Source organism: Procambarus clarkii, chromosome 48 (assembly GCF_040958095.1).
Source record: "Procambarus clarkii isolate CNS0578487 chromosome 48, FALCON_Pclarkii_2.0, whole genome shotgun sequence".
NCBI lineage: Eukaryota > Metazoa > Arthropoda > Malacostraca > Decapoda > Cambaridae > Procambarus > Procambarus clarkii.
This window is the reverse complement of record NC_091197.1, coordinates 6,828,336-6,849,281: the sequence shown is the minus strand read 5'-3', so window position 1 is coordinate 6,849,281 and position 20,946 is coordinate 6,828,336. Positions and strand designations below refer to the sequence as shown.

The 20,946-nt window shown below is 45.9% G+C and overlaps 1 protein-coding gene across 1 annotated transcript in view; it reads right to left on the bottom strand.

Annotated features, from left to right (window-relative positions):
• The window catches only part of LOC123764905 (zwei Ig domain protein zig-8), a 60,942-nt gene that overhangs the window by 16,491 nt on the left and 23,505 nt on the right, over positions 1–20,946 (bottom strand). The window contains exon 3 of the mRNA XM_045753103.2: positions 961–1,171. Within this exon, the coding sequence (XP_045609059.2) occupies positions 961–1,171 (211 nt within the window). The remainder of the gene's footprint in view (positions 1–960; positions 1,172–20,946) is intronic.

Here is a 20,946-nt window from a genome sequence, read left to right as displayed (position 1 = left end):
CACACACACACACACACACTCACACTCACACACACACACACACACACACTCACACACACACACACACACACACACACATACACACACACACACACACACACACACACACACACACCCACACACACACACACCCACACACACACACACACACACCCACACACACTCACACATGAACAAAGTGGAGACAATAACAATAAGTCTGGAGGGTGATGAGTAAAGAACACGTGAATGAAGGAGCTCATATTCCCTCATGACTGAGTGTTATGACGCCCCTCAGTGTGTGTGTGAGAGGTTAATGCAGGTATTATACGTGTGGGATGCTTGTGGGTGTTGCTGGTATACCTGTGGCAGGTGGTATACCTGTGGGTGCTGGTGGTATACCTGTGGGTGTATGTGGTATATCTGTGGCAGGTGGTATACCTGTGGGTGCTGGTGGTATACCCGTGGGTACTGGTGGTATACCTGTAGGTGTAGGTGGTATATCTGTGGCAGGTGGTATACCTGTGGGTGCTGGTGGTATACCTGTGGGTGTAGGTGGTATATCTGTGGCAGGTGGTATACCTGTGGGTGCTGGTGGTATACCTGTGGGTGTTCGTGGTATACCTGTGGGTGTAGGTGGTATACCTGTGGGTGCAAGTGGTATATCTGTGGCAGTTGATGTATCAAAAACGCATGGTAGGTGGTTTCTAGTATACATGTGTAACATACTGTGTCGTATTTCAGCACCAGATGATGTGTGGTAAACTAATGGAAGATGCAGTGTAGTATACCAATGTATGATGCAGTGTATTATACTAATAGAAGATACGGTGCGGTATATCAATGGAACATAATATGTAGTATACTAATGAACCATATGGCGTGTGTGTGGTATACTCATGACAGAGAGTAGTGTATGTCTAAGACTTGAGTCACCTGGTGTGTCGGATAATCCCACCAGGCGATGCGTCACATACTTACAGAAGACATTGAGTCGCACGACGTATGACGTGACAGGTTTGGTTGACACCTGGCACTCGTAGGTGCCAGAGTCGCGCACCTGGGCGTACTTGATCTTCAGTATCCAGTCCTTGGAGCCGGGCGAGTTGATGACCTCGTATCTCTGGTCCGTCGTATAGGTGTATCTCCCGACCGTCATGATGCGCAGGTCTCGTTGTCTGATCCACGACACCTGTTGTGGCGGGAGATGGTTTAGGAGGTGGTGGCTTGGGAGGGTTTGTGAGGTGGTGGGCTTGGGAGGGTTTGTGAGGTGGTGGGCTTGGGAGGGTTTGTGAGGTGGTGGCTTGGGAGGGTTTGTGAGGTGGTGGCTTGGGAGGATTTGTGAGGTGGTGTCTTGGGAGGGTTTGTGAGGTGGTGGGTTGGGAGAGTTTATGAGGTGGTGGGTTGGTTTGGGAGGGTTTGTGTGGCGGTGGGTTGGTTTGGGAGAGTTTATGAGGTGGTGGGTTGGTTTGGGAGGGTTTATGAGGTGGTGGGTTGGGAGAGTTTATGAGGTGGTGGGTTGGTTTGGGAGGGTTTGTGTGGCGGTGGGTTGGTTTGGGAGAGTTTATGAGGTGGTGGGTTGGTTTGGGAGGGTTTATGAGGTGGTGGGTTGGTAGGGTTTATGAGGTGGTGGGGTGGTTTGGGAGAGTTTATGAGGTGGTGGGTTGGTTTGGGAGGGTTTGTGTGGCGGTGGGTTGGTTTGGGAGAGTTTATGAGGTGGTGGGTGGTTTGGGAGGGTTTATGAGGTGGTGGCTTGGGAGGGTTTATGAGGTGGTGGGGTGGTTTGGGAGAGTTTATGAGGTGGTGGGTTGGTATGGGAGGGTTTATGAGGTGGTGGGTTGGTAGGGTTGATGAGGTGGTGGGTTGGGAGGGTTTATGAGGTGGTGGGGGTGGTTTGGGAGGGTTTGTGAGGTGGTGGGTTGGTTTGGGAGAGTTTGTGAGGTGGTGGGGTGGTTTTTGGAGGGTTTATGAGGTGGTGGGTTGGTTTGGGAGGGGTTGTGAGGTGGTGGGTTGGTTTGGGAGGGCTTATGAGGTGGTGGGTTGGTTTGGGAGGGCTTATGAGGTGGTGGGTTGGTTTGGGAGGGTTTATGAGGTGGTGGGTTGGTTTGGGAGGGTTTATGAGGTTACAGAGTAAGTGCAATAGGGGTAATTATGATATCGCAAGTCCCTCTGCCTTATTCACGATGCAGGTAGTAATGAGATATGATTGTGAGACGGAAGACATGTTTGTGAGGAGGGGGACTAACGTTTTGAATATGTGCATACATCGTGTTATGAACCAGTACCTATAAGACACATTTTTAAAAGACAGTTTCAGGTGTCAACATGTATACAAGAACCATGAATTAGTAATAGACTAACTAACGTAAGAACGAAACTTTATTTAAAGTCATAGTTGATAACATAACACTGTGTGAAGAGTTATGTTTTAAAGGCTTGAAATGAGCAACTTAAATTGTACGAATGTTGACCAGACCACACACTAGAAGGTGAAGGGACGACGACGTTTCGGTCCGTCCTGGACCATTCTCAAGTCTTAAATTGTACGAAAATTTTTGTGTTTTCCCTCAGACTCGTACAGTCAAGTCAGTGTCTCTGTGTGTTAATGATTCATTGTGTGTACACAGTTGAATGTGTGTACACAACTGTGCACACAGTTGACACCCAGTCACTGGATGTCAACAGTGCTACGAAGCACAAAAAATATTCCAAAATGCCTCTCAAGATAACGTGAACACCGCAACTTGCGTCATGGTTATAAAGACATAGTTTTGTGCGTCGTAAAGGCTTTCTTTGTTCGCAGTGGCTGCGTCAGCAGGCCGGAGGGAGGAGAGGGGGGCGGTGCACCCCTCTATTACTCACAAAACCAAGTTGGAATGGCGGTGAACCTGAGGTTACAGTATCTCAACTTTCCGGAATGACCTGTTATCCGGAAAGACCTATGAACCGGAATAACCTGTGAACCGGAATGACCTGTTATCCTGAATGACCTGCGATCCGGAGTATCCTGTTATCCGGAATGACCTGTGAAAGATTTCCCTCACTGAAGCAACAGCGTATGATAAAGTGAAGGAAGCCTGAACAATTAGGCCAGCAAGAGAACTACAAGGATAATTGCCGTCTTAGTTCCGATAGCTCCTTACAAGTAAGTAATTATCCAAGTCTTAAAAGCTATATAGCACTATAGCTCTTTACCAATTAAACCAATTAAATTGTAGAAGGGACACTGATAAATCCCACTAAATCCTCCTTGCTTTCTCTTAAGCCGTCACTCACTGTAATCAAATACCCGGTATCAACTTAATTTTAAGATAACGTTATCAATATCAACGATAACGCGTTGCTTAGTGAACAAGAGAACTATCCCCGGAAAAGCGTCAAGCCACCACGACTATATAGCACTGAGAAGGGACCAGGATAAGGATTTGAGACGGTGGGAGGAAAGGAATGGTGCCCAACCACTAGGACACTCGGGGATTGAACGCCGACCTGTAAGAAGCGAGACCGTCGCTCTGCCGTCCAGCCCAAGTAAATATTCTCATCAGTCCTCCATGGACTTAGGAGTGAGAGATCTGTCCCGCTATATGCAAGGCGGCGCCTTGCTGAGCAGTCAGCCTAACATGGTGACTGAGAAACTTTGAAAATGGTAATTGAGTAACAGTGCTAAGCCACACTTATGTACTCTCGTCTGGCTTTGATGAAGAGAGCCGGAGAACTGTTGCATTACAGGAGTGTAGGTTAAGAAGATGGCTTGGAGTATGGTAGGTGTGAGAGAGGTGGCTTGGAGTATGGTAGGTGTGAGAGAGGTGGCTTGGAGTATGGTAGGTGTGGGAGAGGTGGCTTGGAGTGAATAGGGTGTGAGTAAGGTGTCTTAGTAAGGTGTGAGTCTCAGTAAGGTGTGAGTCTTAGTAAGGTGTGAGTCTTAGTAAGGTGTGAGTAAGATGGCTTGGGGTGAATAAGGTGTGAGTAAAGTAGCTTAAGGTGAGTAAGGTGTGAGGAATAACGAGACCAGAGAGGTGTGAGGGACCGCTGGACGTGGCCAGGAAAGGTCAATACTCCCACCAATACCAACACAATCGACAGTAATGATCCAAAAAAAGCCGGAGGGGGGGGGGGGAGGGGAGTAGCCGAGGACGGGAAGACCAACACAATCGACAGTAATGACCCTACAGCAGAGGGGAATAGTCAATGAGGGGAAGTGTGAGGCCAGAGGGCAGTAGTAACCCAAATGCTGTGAAGGTCATCTGATGAAGCTTTAAGGTCATCGTAAACAATGACCTTCAAGAAGAGACATTATACAGCATGATACCTAGAGATGCTGTATAATGTAACTGCATTGTAATCACTAGCTTTTATTAATCGTGATTAAATGAATGTGTGTGTGTGCACAGGTGTGTGTATGTGTGTGTGTGCACAGGTGTGTGTGTGTGTGTGTGTGTGCACAGGTGTGTGTGTGTGTGTGTGCACAGGTGTGTGTGTGTGTGCACAGGTGTGTGTGTGTGTGTGTGTGCACAGGTGTGTGTGTGTGTGTGCACAGGTGTGTGTGTGTGTGTGTGTGCACAGGTGTGTGTGTGCGTGTCTGAGTGGACGGGAGAACGCGTTGCTATGACCAGACAGAAGCTCAAAGCGTTACAAGGGCAAAAAAAGTTACAAGGGGGCAACTTTGAATATTCTGAAGTAAAGTCAGGCAAAACTTATCCCCGGATCTTCAGTGAAAAACGTTGACAAAATATTTGCGTAGGAACGCGGAAGATTTCAACTACCGATGCCAGTAGTTTCGAAAGCATGATTTGTGACCATATTTGGTGATTATATATATAGTAAATATATAATATATATATATATATATATATATATATATATATATATATATATATATATATATATATATATATATATATATATATATATATATATATATCTTGGCTACCCATGTACCAACACTGCCTCTAGGGTACCCATGTACCAACACTGCCCCTAGGGTACCCATGTACCAACACTGCCCCTAGGGTACCCATGTACCAACACTGCCCCTAGGGTACCCATGTACCAACACTGCCCCTAGGGTACCCATGTACCAACACTGCCCCTAGGGTACCCATGTACCAACACTGCCCCTAGGGTACCCATGTACCAACACTGCCCCTAGGGTACCCATGTACCAACACTGCCCCTAGGGTACCCATGTACCAACACTGCCTCTAGATCACCCATGTACCAACACTGCCTCTAGGCCACCCATGTACCAACACTGCCCCTAGGGTACCCATGTACCAACACTGCCCCTAGGGTACCCATGTACCAACACTGCCCCTAGGGTACCCATGTACCAACAATCCAACACTCTATATTGTGACTCCCAGTTTCCAATTACCTTTCCTAATGAACGGAGCGACACTGACCTGCCACAGACCGCCCACCAGCCGCGTGCTTCACTGATCAACCTTGAGTGAAACCCGCCAAACACACACCGAAACTATGACGTTGGTACAACGTTCGAACAAGTTTTAACACTTCCTAACCAGTTATAACAACCAATATAGCAAGTTATAACAGCGTTCTAATACGTCATAAACACGTTAAGACAAGATATAACAACTTTATTACAACTTGTAACAAGCGGAAAATAGAGACAGTTTCGGTTTGTGTTTCCAGGGAAAGGAATTAGAGATGAACGCTAGAGATCAACGTGAGACACAGGACACTCGTCGTGGCTCACGTAGACAATAAACGCTTCGAGCCGGGTTCGAATCCATCTCAATGAGTGCGAGTGTCAGCATGGTAACGAGGGAGGGGGGGTGGGGGAAGGAGGGACTCCCGTATCCGGTTCCAGGCTTCAGGACATGACAATGGCGTTACGACTTGACTGAGGAGGAAGGGTTTGAGGACAATATTTGAGGAGCTGGGACAAGAGGATCGTGTGAAGGGTGTGGTGATCAACCTCGTGGACCACCGGGGCTCGAACGCCGATCTTGCAGGAAGCGAGACCGTCAAATGCATCCGCCAATCTTTATATTATGTTTACATTTCTGTGGTTACATGATTTGGTGCCACATATGTGCTGTGTGAGATTGTTAGTGGGTGTACAATGGCACTTTAGAGAGTGTCAGGTGTGGGAGATGGCAACCTTCACAGGGAGTTCCAGGGGGCAGAAGACGGCAGGCGAGTGAAAATGTAACATTTTATGTTATATCTGCCACAACAGAGAGATTTAAATACGAGGGATGGCAGCCGGTGGTCTAAAGAGAAGGCGTGGGAGGGTGCGTGTCGTGTGGGGCTGTGAACCACACTCTTTACCGGGTTAGTTGGCCCCTCGCGTCCTCACAGTGGGTCATTAGGGATCATACCACCCACATTACACTCTTTAAGTGAAGAACATTCCCCAGAAGGGGAATAACGGCCAGATGCTTTCCGGACAGATCCCTCTCTCTCTGTCCACACGCCACCCTGGTCTCCTGTCTCCCAGTGTAGTGGGGGACTTCATCTCCCATTGTGGCGGGCCCGTGAACTCCCCCATGGTAGAGGGTTACATGGTGTCTTTAAACCACCAAGGTAGTGCATATAGTGAATTGGGTTTTAGTGTCAGATGAACACCGGCATCGTTCATGGTGGATAAATGCTGACTTCAAATGTTTCAATAGAATTCTGAACTTATCAACTGGATAGTTATACACCTCGCTGCTCTGGGGAAGCGAGTCACTCATGGCCCGAATGAATTAAAAAGCTGTTGTGGAGGCCGTAATAACCCTCAATTAGTTGCAAACTTAATAACCCTTCAGAGGTTGATAGGTCTTAATAACCCTTCAGAGGTTGATAGGTCTTAATAACCCTTCAGAGATTGATAGGTCTTAATAATCCTTTAGAGGTTGTTAGGTGCTAAAGCCAAGACCAATCCAAGCTAACTGGTGACTGGTATTACAAGGTGTCATGGACCATAGAGTTATATTGGTCATAATCCTCTTATGTAGTGAATATCTCACAAAGCTCACCTGGGTATCCCCGTGATGAGGTATTAAACCTAGTAGTGTGTGGGGGCGAGAGAGAGAGAGAGAGAGAGAGAGAGAGAGAGAGAGAGAGAGAGAGAGAGAGAGAGAGAGAGAGAGAGAGAGAGAGAGAGAGAGAGAGAGAGAGAGAGAGAGAGAGAGAGAGAGAGAGAGAGAGAGAGAGAGAGAGAGAGAGAGAGAGAGAGAGAGAGAGAGAGAGAGAGAGAGAGAGAGAGAGAGAGAGAGAGAGAGAGAGAGAGAGAGAGAGAGAGAGAGAGAGAGAGACTGAGAGACAGAGAGACAGAGAGTGTGGTGGGTGGCTTAATCTTTTGGATGGGTTAATCTTTATCAATCATCAATCAATCGAAGTGCATGTATAATACAACTTGCTCTGGGGGGATGACAGAGGCTGTTCCAACCAGCCATGGGGAAGAGGGGGGACCTCGGAGCCCAAAAATTCAGTAAACAAAGCCCCCAAAAGGAACACGTCGGGCTTATAGCGAGGATTTCTGCCTTATAAACGACGATAACATGCTGGCTGTGAGGGGCTCAGGAACGGTGTACAGTGAGACATGAGGTCCACAGATCACTCAGACAACAACGCCACACATCCCTGCAAACTTCCTGTCATCGGTTGACCTCCTGGAGGCAATCAGAGCTTCCGACACACTTTCCGAAGGCTTTGATTGCTTTCAGGAGGTCAATCAGAACCCTTTCCCACATTCCAAAAGCAACGCGCCCATGTGCAACAGGAAAATGTAAGGACCTTCAATAGAAAGTGAATGAACGGTCTGCAAACATTGATGTCCCTGGCACCATCAATACATGACACTCTTAGTTCCACTATGGCACTATTGACTTAGCCGTGCTGGCGACAGGAGGCAAGCTACTGACTTCATCAGTCAAAAGATCAATACATATTTTCCCTGGAACTGATAACTTAATGATACCTTATCAATGCAAAATTCGCCGTGGCAGACCTAATGAGAGTTCCATTGGCAGTCTGAAAACGGGAACCCTTAGGACCGGCTGTTCCCCTGACTGATCCTTCAGTACAAGAGCAGCTGTTCCCCTGACTGATCCTTCAGTACAAGAGCAGCTGTTCCTCTGACTGATCCTTCAGTACAAGAGCAGCTGTTCCCCTGACTGATCCTTTAGTACAAGAGCAGCTGTTCCTCTGACTGATCCTTCAGTACAAGAGCAGCTGTTCCCTTGACTGATCCTTCAGTACAAGAGCAGCTGTTCCTCTGACTGACCCTTCAGTACAAGAGCAGCTGTTCCCTTTGTAACACTGTAAAAGTGTTTGGTTTAGGTTAATACATACATAGAGTACATGAGTCACAGACAAGGATCTGAGAGGCGCCAGTTGTCTGCCTGAGATCTCACACCTCTAACCGTTAATGACCCCAAGTGACCTGAGGTCAGATCATGATAATTTCACCTTGCTTCCGCTAAGCGTATAATTGGAGCCAGGTAGCCTTCAAACATGCCGACGTTTAAGGAGTGGCTTGGTAGTGCCGGAGGCTATCTATCTGTGGGCGGAGTTAGCTACTAGGTTCCCCAATAAATACTCGGAGAACTATCGAGCATAGAGCATTAACAGACAGAACGGCAGTCAGGAGAGCAGAGCAGACGGGAGGCTGTCGGCCGGCAGGGCGGGAGTCTCCGTCAACTACAAACCCCCCCCCCCCTCTCTATTCAACTTAGACTCAGTCCTCGGTGAGTGAACATTAAGGTGACTTGGTCGTGTTTACATATGTTGTGTGATGATCAGGGGCAGTCAAGTTGTAGGGTTCTCGAATTCTTGGATGATGACTCACTTTGCATATTAAACTGGAACATTTTAATTGAATTGCTAAATTATGATACTTCATGTGAAATATAATTATGAATTTATTATTTAAATTGTGTTTAACTTTGTTCCCTAGAGATTTTGAGTGGAGATGAGAAAGCCTCTGTAGTTACTGGTTTCATGGTTTAGAATGAGTACATGATAAAGATGGGACCATACTAATAATGATCTCATGATAACATCTTTGGTGAATATTGTGATACAGACAAGTTCCATTCCTTGTCTTGTATGTAATGATCATGAATGGATGGTGGCAGCATTTCGTCTTCGTCTATCTACTCTTCTACTTCTACTATCTACTCTTCTACTTCTACCTATCTACACCTCTCCCTCCACCCCCTCTCTAAACTCTCACTTTCAACTAATGACCCTCCTCGCTCCTCCCACCTCTCTCCCTCTCACCCCCAAGCCCTCACTAATTACTTCACTATTCATTTCTTTCCTTTCGTTTTCTCTTATACGTTTGTGGCAATGATTCTATATTCTAGAGTTCTCTCTAGAGTTTCGGGTAACTGATCAAGTTACGGCGCCTTGTAGTCTTAGCACCTAGGTAGTCAAATACCTAGGTTACAAGGTGTTGAACGAGAGAGGTTGCCTTAGGAACTCTGGAGGTGCTCTAGAATAGTTAGCTAACTGGGGACGGGATAACGGACTAGAGAGAGCTGTTTCCCCCGGCCTCGTTAGTTAACTGGGGGGTGGAATAATGGACAAGATAGAGCTATTTTCCCCCACCCCCCGTTACAATGTTGGCAGCGGTGTTGAACAATGTTTAAGGTATTGGTGTTCTTTTAACATTGTTCAGTCCCACGTGTCTTTTTGCCGCTCAGGCGCTATCAGGGAGATCTTGACAGGTGTTTTACTTTCGCGATTTAGCGAGTTTTTTTTCAGGCTAGGAGATAGTGATTCTCTAGTGTTGTGGTTTAGTGATTTTGTGAGTTTTGTGGTGTTCATGGAATGTTCACCAGAACTTGCGTGTGTAGTGATTTATGTTAGTGATAAGATTTGGTGATTTTGGAACTTAGCGGTGTTGGTAGTGCAGGTCAGCTGAGTGTGACAGGTGACCTCGCATGTCCCACGGGGACACCCAGCCACCGCTGGTCTCCAGGTCAGTGGGGAGTGGCAGGTGTAGTTTTTAAATAGTTTAAGTAGTGGTTCTGCTCAGATTATTGCGATCGACTGTTTTACTCCATTTGAACGCAATAACCCGAGGTGTACTGGTCTTGTACAGCATACTAGGGGGAGGCTTAGTATGTCAGTAGACTTCACGTTGGGGACGCTCGACGTTAGATAGTCTGGTCACAGGTGTGGCAACAGTTTTGAGTTGTTTTCCGGCGGAGAAGCTAGGGAAACACTCTGGGTCACGTAGGTGGCTGTAGGTTAAGGGTGGGAGTAACGGCGGTTAATTATGTACTTAAGATTAGGAAAGGTACAGTTAAGTTAGGCTAGTGTTTTGTCTATTAGTGTTGAAATTTTTTGTGACAAGTTAAAAGTAGTGACGATCTTATTCTCTCTTCTCTAACTTTACTCTGTTACTGTTTTATGTTCCACCAAGTCAATATCATTCAGGGGTAATTGGATTATTAAAATTTAAGTGTAGTTGTTGCCAGGAGGAGAGCTTATAATTGGACTGTGTGAACCCTATACAAACTACAGGGTCACACAACAAGATGGAACACGGGTATTGTCGTCTTTCTGTTCACCCACAGGTGGGAGCCAGAAGAGAGGAGAGACGCACATACAAAAGAGGGAGACGGCTGCTGTGTACCATACTCAGGGGCGTTTATCACCACCACCACGACCAGCCCCTACCTGGAGGTCATGGCTCCACCACCATCACCACCCCAGGGGACCCCAAGATGCAGCCCTCTCGGTCGGTCAACATTGGTCTACCCATTGGACCCCAAGACTTACGGACCCCAGTGGACCCCAGGTCGTTCTGCAGACGAACCCAGACGACCCAGTAAAGATGGAAGAGGAACAACGACTCCAGTCTGTCCCACCAACATCGGTCTACCCAGGACGGACCCCAATGGACCCCAGGTCGCTTGTCAAAGACCCATGGGAGGAGGAAGAGAGAAGAAAGAAGAGAGAAGAAAGAAGAGAGAAGAAGGAAGAGAGAAGAAAGAAGAGAGAAGAAAGAAGATAAGACAAGCTGAGTGAGACACGATGCCTCGTGTCCCTTGCTGGTATCAGCATCATTGCATGGAGCGTAATTGCAAGACAGGATCGTTTGCCTTAACTGGCCGTCCCTCCTGCAAGCATGTAGCTCTGTTGAGTGATTCTTCCTGTGTCATGCAGACTTGATGTGGCTGTCAGAAGTAGCTCTCTGAAGGAGGCGTGCTGGAGCAACAGGGAGGAAGAAGAGTAGGATGGGATTTCTACTGTTGGCAACTATATGAAGGTCTCGAAACTTGTAGTCCCTATAGCTGTGAAGAACCCCAATATACGTCTCTCATGGTGACTGACGTAGGGCCAATTACAGATCAGCTGGGACAACCGAATTCCACGGTCCTGTGCGCAGTTCAAGTAGTAACGGCTTTCGGGTTGACCAAGGGTTGTTGTGCGTTAACGACGGAGAAGCGACGGAGGCAGTTGTGTTGAAGAAATGTGGTACAGGATTATCTACAAGACCAAGCAGTGACGTCGCCCAGCCAGAGACAATGGACGTCTGTCTACATATTTCATTTTTTTAGAGTAGGATGATGTATATTTGTTTAGCTAGGATGTATTTTTTTTTCGTTAATAAAGTTGTTGCACACAGCTAGCTTGCTTTAGCAGTGTTGCAAAAACTTTATTTCGGGGAGAAGGGGAGATGTAACACTGTAAAAGTGTTTGGTTTAGGTTAATACATACATAGAGTACATGAGTCACAGACAAGGATCTGAGAGGCGCCAGTTGTCTGCCTGAGATCTCACACCTCTAACCGTTAATGACCCCAAGTGACCTGAGGTCAGATCATGATAATTTCACCTTGCTTCCGCTAAGCGTATAATTGGAGCCAGGTAGCCTTCAAACATGCCGACGTTTAAGGAGTGGCTTGGTAGTGCCGGAGGCTATCTATCTGTGGGCGGAGTTAGCTACTAGGTTCCCCAATAAATACTCGGAGAACTATCGAGCATAGAGCATTAACAGACAGAACGGCAGTCAGGAGAGCAGAGCAGACGGGAGGCTGTCGGCCGGCAGGGCGGGAGTCTCCGTCAACTACAAACCCCCCCCCCCCTCTCTATTCAACTTAGACTCAGTCCTCGGTGAGTGAACATTAAGGTGACTTGGTCGTGTTTACATATGTTGTGTGATGATCAGGGGCAGTCAAGTTGTAGGGTTCTCGAATTCTTGGATGATGACTCACTTTGCATATTAAACTGGAACATTTTAATTGAATTGCTAAATTATGATACTTCATGTGAAATATAATTATGAATTTATTATTTAAATTGTGTTTAACTTTGTTCCCTAGAGATTTTGAGTGGAGATGAGAAAGCCTCTGTAGTTACTGGTTTCATGGTTTAGAATGAGTACATGATAAAGATGGGACCATACTAATAATGATCTCATGATAACATCTTTGGTGAATATTGTGATACAGACAAGTTCCATTCCTTGTCTTGTATGTAATGATCATGAATGGATGGTGGCAGCATTTCGTCTTCGTCTATCTACTCTTCTACTTCTACTATCTACTCTTCTACTTCTACCTATCTACACCTCTCCCTCCACCCCCTCTCTAAACTCTCACTTTCAACTAATGACCCTCCTCGCTCCTCCCACCTCTCTCCCTCTCACCCCCAAGCCCTCACTAATTACTTCACTATTCATTTCTTTCCTTTCGTTTTCTCTTATACGTTTGTGGCAATGATTCTATATTCTAGAGTTCTCTCTAGAGTTTCGGGTAACTGATCAAGTTACGGCGCCTTGTAGTCTTAGCACCTAGGTAGTCAAATACCTAGGTTACAAGGTGTTGAACGAGAGAGGTTGCCTTAGGAACTCTGGAGGTGCTCTAGAATAGTTAGCTAACTGGGGACGGGATAACGGACTAGAGAGAGCTGTTTCCCCCGGCCTCGTTAGTTAACTGGGGGGTGGAATAATGGACAAGATAGAGCTATTTCCCCTACCCCCCGTTACACCTTGACTGATCCTTCAGTGCAAGAGCAGCTGTTCCCCTGACTGACCCTTCAGTACAAGAGCAGCTGTTCCCCTGACTGACCCTTCAGTACAAGAGCAGCTGTTCCCTTGACTGATCCTTCAGTACAAGAGCAGCTGTTCCCCTGACTGACCCTTCAGTACAAGAGCAGCTGTTCCCTTGACTGATCCTTCAGTACAAGAGCAGCTGTTCCCCTGACTGACCCTTCAGTACAAGAACAGCTGTTCCCTTGACTGATCCTTCAGTGCAAGAGCAGCTGTTCCCCTGACTGACCCTTCAGTACAAGAGCAGCTGTTCCCTTGACTGATCCTTCAGTACAAGAACAGCCGTTCCCTCGACTGATCCTTCAGTACAAGAGCAGCTGTTCCCTTGACTGATCCTTCTGTACAAGAGCTGCTGTTCCCCTGACTGATCCTTCAGTACAAGAGCAGCAGTTCCCCTGACTGATCCTTCAGTACAAGAGCAGCTGTTCCCTTGACTGATCCTTCAGTACAAGAGCAGCAGTTCCCCTGACTGATCCTTCAGTACAAGAGCAGCTGTTCCCTTGACTGATCCTTCAGTACAAGAGCAGCAGTTCCTCGAGTCGTATCTCCAAGACGCCACTTCCACTTCATCTGATAAAACTTTCTTGATTACTAAGAAATTGTCCCCCCCCCCTCTAATTCCTCTGCAGCGTCGCCTCCGGGAAAGGGAAGGCTGGTAGGGCTCTCTATCCGGTGATCTTATACTCTGCTGAGGAAGGAATTCCTGCTGGCCGTGTTAGGAATGAACCAATGAGAACGCTAGGCACTAGAGGTCGGCATAGAGAGGAAATCCATGAAATAGAGAGGAAATCCAAGTCGGAGCCATGAGGAGGATTCGAACCCATGCTCTGGGCACTGCCAAGCACACGTCTCACACCACTACCCCACGACATGCTTAAAAGCATTGCGGCCTGGGATTCAACTGAATCCTCTAGGGTTCCTGAGGCTTACATTGAAGCCTAACCAGGCTTTCTCACAATGTCCATTGGCTTATGTGGAATAATATACAAGGACCGGTGTTCATATATGTGTTATATATGTCAAATATAAGTAATGAAAAAGACGTCTTAAAGCAGTAGAAGTAAAGTAATGCAGTGTAGCCTTAAGGAAATATTTGTTGCAGAGACGAAGCGGTCCCTGATCACCTTATTGATCTGCTCCTGCCAAACCAGTGCCATCATTTTGTGTGCTCTGGGTGACACGAGTGCCAAAATGGCTCCTTTTTATTTGTGCGGAGGAAACATCGGTCTGGTGTAAATGTAAGGCATCTCTTGTCTCCCGTTGTCTCTCGTTGTCTCCCGTTGTCTCCCGTTGTCTCCCGTTTTAGCAGCGTCACTGACAGTCACCGTGGGTGACACAAGAGGCACTCGCAGCGTCACCGTCAGTCACCGTGAGTGACGGTGACACTAACAGTGTCACCATTTAAGGAAGGAATCTGTGGTGTGGAGATTTTTCCAAGATATTGACAGTTCTCCTCCAAACTCCAACACTGCCTCACTCCAACACTGCCTCACTGCTACACTGCCTCACTGCTAACTCCAACACTGCCTCACTGCTAACTCCAACACTGCCTCACTGCTAACTCCAACACTGCCTCACTGCTACACTGCCTCACTGCTAACTCCAACACTGCCTCACTGCTAACTCCAACACTGCCTCACTGCTAACTCCAACACTGCCTCACTGCTACACTGCCTCACTGCTAACTCCAACACTGCCTCACTGCTAACTCCAACACTGCCTCACTGCTAACTCCAACACTGCCTCACTGCTAACTCCAACACTGTTTCACTGCTAAGTCCAACACTGCCTCACTGCTAACTCCAACACTGCCTCACTGCTAACTCCAACACTGCCTCACTGCTAACTCCAACACTGCCTCACTGCTAACTCCAACACTGTTTCACTGCTAAGTCCAACACTGCCTCACTGCTAACTCCAACACTGCCTCACTGCTAACTCCAACACTGCCTCACTGCTAACTCCAACACTGCCTCACTGCTAACTCCAACACTGTTTCACTGCTAAGTCCAACACTGCCTCACTGCTAACTCCAACACTGCCTCACTGCTAACTCCAACACTGCCTCACTGCTAACTCCAACACTGCCTCACTGCTAATTCCAACACTGCTAACTCCAACACTGCCTCACTCCTAACTCCAACACTGCCAACTCCAACACTGCTAACTCCAAGACTGCCAACTCCAACACTGCCAACTCCAACACTGCTAACTCCAACACTGCCTCACTGCTAACTCCAACACTGCCTCACTCCTAACTCCAACACTGCCTCACTGCTAACTCCAACACTGCCTCACTCCTAACTCCAACACTGCTAACTCCAACACTCCTAACTCCAACACTGCTAACTCCAAGACTGCCAACTCCAACACTGCCTCACTCCTAACTCCAACACTGCCAACTCCAACACTGCCAACTCCAACACTGCCAACTCCAACACTGCCTCACTCCTAACTCCAACACTGCCAACTCCAACACTCCTAACTCCAACACTGCTAACTCCAACACTCCTAACTCCAACACTGCTAACTCCAAGACTGCCAACTCCAACACTGCCTCACTCCTAACTCCAACACTGCCAACTCCAACACTGCCAACTCCAACACTGCCTCACTCCTAACTCCAACACTGCCAACTCCAACACTGCCTCACTCCTAACTCCAACACTGCTAACTCCAACACTCCTAACTCCAACACTGCCAACTCCAACACTGCCAACTCCAACACTGCCAACTCCAACACTGCCTCACTCCTAACTCCAACACTGCCAACTCCAACACTGCTAACTCCAACACTGCTAACTCCAAGACTGCCAACTCCAACACTGCCTCACTCCTAACTCCAACACTGCCAACTCCAACACTGCCTCACTCCTAACTCTAACACTGCCAACTCCAACACTGCCTCACTCCTAACTCCAACACTGCCAACTCCAACACTCCTAACTCCAACACTGCCAACTCCAACACTGCCAACTCCAACACTGCTAACTCCAAGACTGCCAACTCCAACACTGCCAACTCCAGCACTGCCTCACTGCTCACCTTCTCCTCTTCCTCCTGACTCACCTTTCTATCTTACATATTATTAAACAAATTAGGAATTAAAAAAGGCATATAAAATTTGGTCGATTTCTCATCAGGCCATTTTACAAGAATGTAATTATTTATCAGTTTAAATGTCGCATTTTTATATATATAAAATTAGTATTTCCGTCAATTCACCAATGAATGAACTTAAGCTGATTGGTCGATAATTACAAGATGGTTCATTATATAACTTTAAACAATTAAAAAAAAATACATTTTGAAGTTTCCACTTCTGCTGAATGGTTCCTATTTCGGGTGATTTGTTAAAAAGTTTGATCAAAGGATTTACTTACAAAAAAATGTGACTTATTTTTTACTGAAAATTGATTAGGTCCGACAGTTCTATTTTTTCTCTTCTACTTAATAATTTAACTACGCCATGATGGCATCAAATACAACCCATCCCTCCCTCAAATGATGGGACTCATAGAACTTCTTTAGTCAAGAGTACCAGGATGTTGTGATGGTGCTACAAACGTTGTAGGGTCATCAGTACATATTGTTTACAACGCTGTCAAACACACGTGGCTGAGTGTTTACTGTGTTGGCAGGCACGTGCCTGATTGTTTACAATGTTGGCACACACACGTGGCTAATTGTTTACAGTGTTGGCAGGCACGTGCCTGATTGTTTACAATGTTGGCAGGCACGAGCCTGATTGTTTACAATGTTGGCACACACACGTGGCTAATTGTTTACAGTGTTGGCAGGCACGAGCCTGATTGTTTACAATGTTGGCACACACACGTGGCTACTTGTTTACAGTGTTGGCAGGCACGTGCCTGATTGTTTACAGTGTTGCCACATACACGTGGCTGGTTGTTTTCAGCCATAGGAAACATGTGGCTTATTATTTGTTCATATATGTTGAATAATCAAGTAAAAAATACTTATATTAACAAAATACATCGATCCCTACACGACCCTCTTGAAAACAATGAGTTTTTTTCAGGGGAGTCCAGAAACACGAGTTCAATCCCACCCCACTGCCATAATATTTCCCCAGTAGAACAGCAAACCGAGGCCTCCTTCCAGATATATCTTGCCTTCCAGATAAGAGTGGAGGGGTCTGGCAGGGCTGACTCCTTGAGATATCTTCAAGCAGAGCTTCAAGAGCTCATCTGATAGTACGAAATATTTGCCAGTTCGCTTACGTTTCATACAAAGACCTTCTGAGACTCTTTGTAAGTTTATCTCTGAGGGGCTGGAAACGTTTGGGGAGGCTCGCTGGGGTACTGAAAGTTGACGTTTTATGCCAATTATTTTGGGTGTTTATGGGAAGGGAATTTAACTGGAAAAACATTTTTTACACTTTAAAAGACTTTCAGTGTGGAAAAATATTCAACTTTGTGAAAGTAACTCAATATTAAGTGTTATCAAAAGGTTATATTGAGATATCTAGGATAACATGACTACAAATTTTGATGAAATAATCCATAACAATTAATTTTCTCTTCAGGTTTTCAGAAAATAAAACTTATGATTTTTTCATTCAAATAAATTACGGAACTCATTTGCAAAAGAAATTTTCTCTCAAATCCATTACTAAATATTTCTTTTGAATCTGACAGAAGACTATTTTGTGTTAATATAAAAGAAGATAAATTATTTTTTCGATAATTTCATTCTTAACTGACAATGGAGAGAAGCATTTACCAGCAGCTGTTCTATTTTGACCAGTTACTTGTCTTAATATATAACAATAACATTGCCTTATGGAAGAAAGGTAAAGTTGTCTCCTACTTATGTGATACTTATTAAAGTTATTATGTTTGGTTGAGCGGATTTAAACCGTTATTAGTGATGTAGACTTGTGTGTGTGTGTGATTGAGTGAGTTTACTATTTGTGCCTGCAGGATCGAGCTGTTAGCTGTTGGGCCCCGCCTTTCTATCCGTAGCTTGTGTTAACCATCAATGCGTGTGTGTTTGTGTGTGTGTGCGTGTGTGTTTGTGTGTGTGTGTGTGTGTGTGTGTGTGTGTGTGTGTGTGTGTGTGTGTAATACATGTGCTTGTACTCACGTGGAAGTATTTACCTAGATGTATTGACAGGGACGAGCCGCTAGTCTGATCACCAGGGCGAGAGAGAGGAGTCCCACGAGCGAGAGAGGATAATACACTCAGTATAATTGTCCAGAGAGGAGCCAGGTAACCAGAGGTCTGGCGCATAAAACACCACATAAACCGAATTTCTGGCGACCATTTAGTCGAGTCCATTTGTGAGGCTGAAGGCATTATTGAGGCAATATATCCTCAGGTGGTGGTGGTGCTGGAGATGGTGCTTCACCGTCTTCGTGGCTGCCATTACTAAGAGTGAATTAGCTTGGTAACGTGAGAATATAGATGTTCTGATGACCCCTTTAAATCGTGCTGTGACGTGATATTAAAGTAGCAGGCCGCTGGGGCAGTTTGAGTATCTGCGTGTTCATCATGTGGCCTCCCTCTCTCTGTCTCTGTCTCTGTCTCTGTCTCTGTCTCTGTCTCTGTCTCTCTCTCTCTCTCTCTCTCTCTCTCTCTCTCTCTCTCTCTCTCTCTCTCTCTCTCTCTCTCTCTCTCTCTCTCTCTCTCTCTCTTTCTCTGTCTCTGTCTCTGTCTCTCTCTGTCTCTCTCTCTCTCTCTCTCTCTCTCTCTCTCTCTCTCTCTCTCTCTCTCTCTCTCTCTCTCTCTCTCTCTCTCTCTCTCTCTCTCTCTGTCTCTCTCTCTCTCTCTCTCTCTCTTTCTCTGTCTCTGTCTCTCTCTCTCTCTCTCTCTCTCTCTCTCTCTCTCTCTCTCTCTCTCTCTCTCTCTCTCTCTCTCTCTCTCTCTCTCTCTCTCTCTCTCTCTCTCTCTCTCTCTCTCTCTCTCTCTCTCTCTCATGTATTCATTACCCATTTAATCAATCCCGAGTATTCGACAAAGGCCAGGTCATATAACCAGGTGCTTGTATCCTCTTTGAAATGTTTCGTGGCTGAACAAGGATTAATTTATCCCATTAAGGATAACATACTTCTTATTGCTGTGGCCGGGCTTACTGCTGTGGCCGGGCTTACTGCTGTGGCCGGGCTTACTGCTGTGGTCGGGCTTACTGCTGTGGCCGGGCTTACTGCTGTGGCCGGGCTTACTGCTGTGGTCGGGCTTACTGCTGTGGCCGGGCTTACTGCTGTGGTCGGGCTTACTGCTGTGGCCGGGCTTACTGCTGTGGTCGGGCTTACTGCTGTGGCCGGGCTTACTGCTGTGGCCGGGCTTACTGCTGTGGTCGGGCTTACTGCTGTGGCCGGGCTTACTGCTGTGGTCGGGCTTACTGCTGTGGTCGGGCTTAGACAGCCAGCTTTTGTAACACTTTTCCTATAAACATTTTACCACATTCATCATTAAAATAGTCAATTTTCAATGCTTTAATATTGAAATGAATTTGCAAAAATATTTCTTATTAAATGAAATACAAATTTAATAATACAATCGCATACTATTGACTTTAATGCATTTTACTGAAATATATCATTAAAAACGGATTGTTAATTCATCGTAATTGATAGTTGAGTTTACTACACTAATGAAATAGAACTTGGCAGGCCTCTTATCAGCATGTTAGGAATCAGTTCCTTTGGAGAGATTAAGTTATGTTAAAATTATATTGATTTATTTTATACAAATGTTCAAAATTATCTGTCACGATGATTGTATTCTAATCAGTGAGAGTTTCACTTGTGTTCAGTGGCATCACAACACGTGTGTGTGAGGGATTGAACATGAGCACGTGCCTCCATGAAAACACCTGCCTGAGAGACCTGAAGTGCCTCTATAAAAACACCTGCCTGAGAGACATGGAGTGCCTCCATAAAACACCTGCCTGAGAGATCTGAAGTGCCTCTATAAAAACACCTGCCTGAGAGACCTGAAGTGCCTCTATAAAAACACCTGCCTGAGAGACATGGAGTGCCTCCATAAAACACCTGCCTGAGAGACCTGAAGTGCCTCCATAAAAACACCTGCCTGAGAGACATGGAGTGCCTCTATAAAACACCTGCCTGAGAGACCTGAAGTGCCTCCATAAAAACACCTGCCTTAGAGACATGGAGTGCCTCCATAAAACACCTGCCTGAGAGACCTGAAGTGCCTCCATAAAAACACCTGCCTGAGAGACCTGAAGTGCCTCCATAAAAACACCTGCCTGAGAGACATGGAGTGCCTCCATAAAACACCTGCCTGAGAGACCTGAAGTACCACCATAAAAACACCTGCCTAAGAGCCCTATCGTGCCTCCATAAAAACACCTGGAGAGACCAACAGAAGCATCACGTGAATTCACCAAACACGTAACTATCATTTCATATTATCATATCTATAGATATATTCTTATCTATAGATATAATTATGAATGCACTAACACCTGCCAGCTACTGAGGTAAACAGGTCTTACTCACCTTTCACACTCACCAACAGCAAGTTCACTAGAAACAGCATAACACAGCATTTGATTACAGCACAGCATAGTATAACACTGCGTTATATAACACCATAGCACAGCATTAGATAACATCATAGCACAGTGTTACACAGAATTTGACAACAGCATAACACAGCATTTAACAATAGTTATAAAACAGCACAGGTGAGCATTAGATAAAAGAAAAGCACAGAATTATAAATATCGCCATAGCACAGCATTAGAAAGCATAGCACAGCATTAGAGAAAAATAGCACATATGATAGCCATATATAACTAGATAGCACAGCCATAGGGTAACATCAGAGCGTAGCTATAGATAAGAGCATAGCAACAGTATAGCATAACGATAGATAACAGCATAGCGATAGATAACAGCAAAGCGATAGATAACAGCAAAGCGATATATAACAGCTTATTGATAGATAACAGCT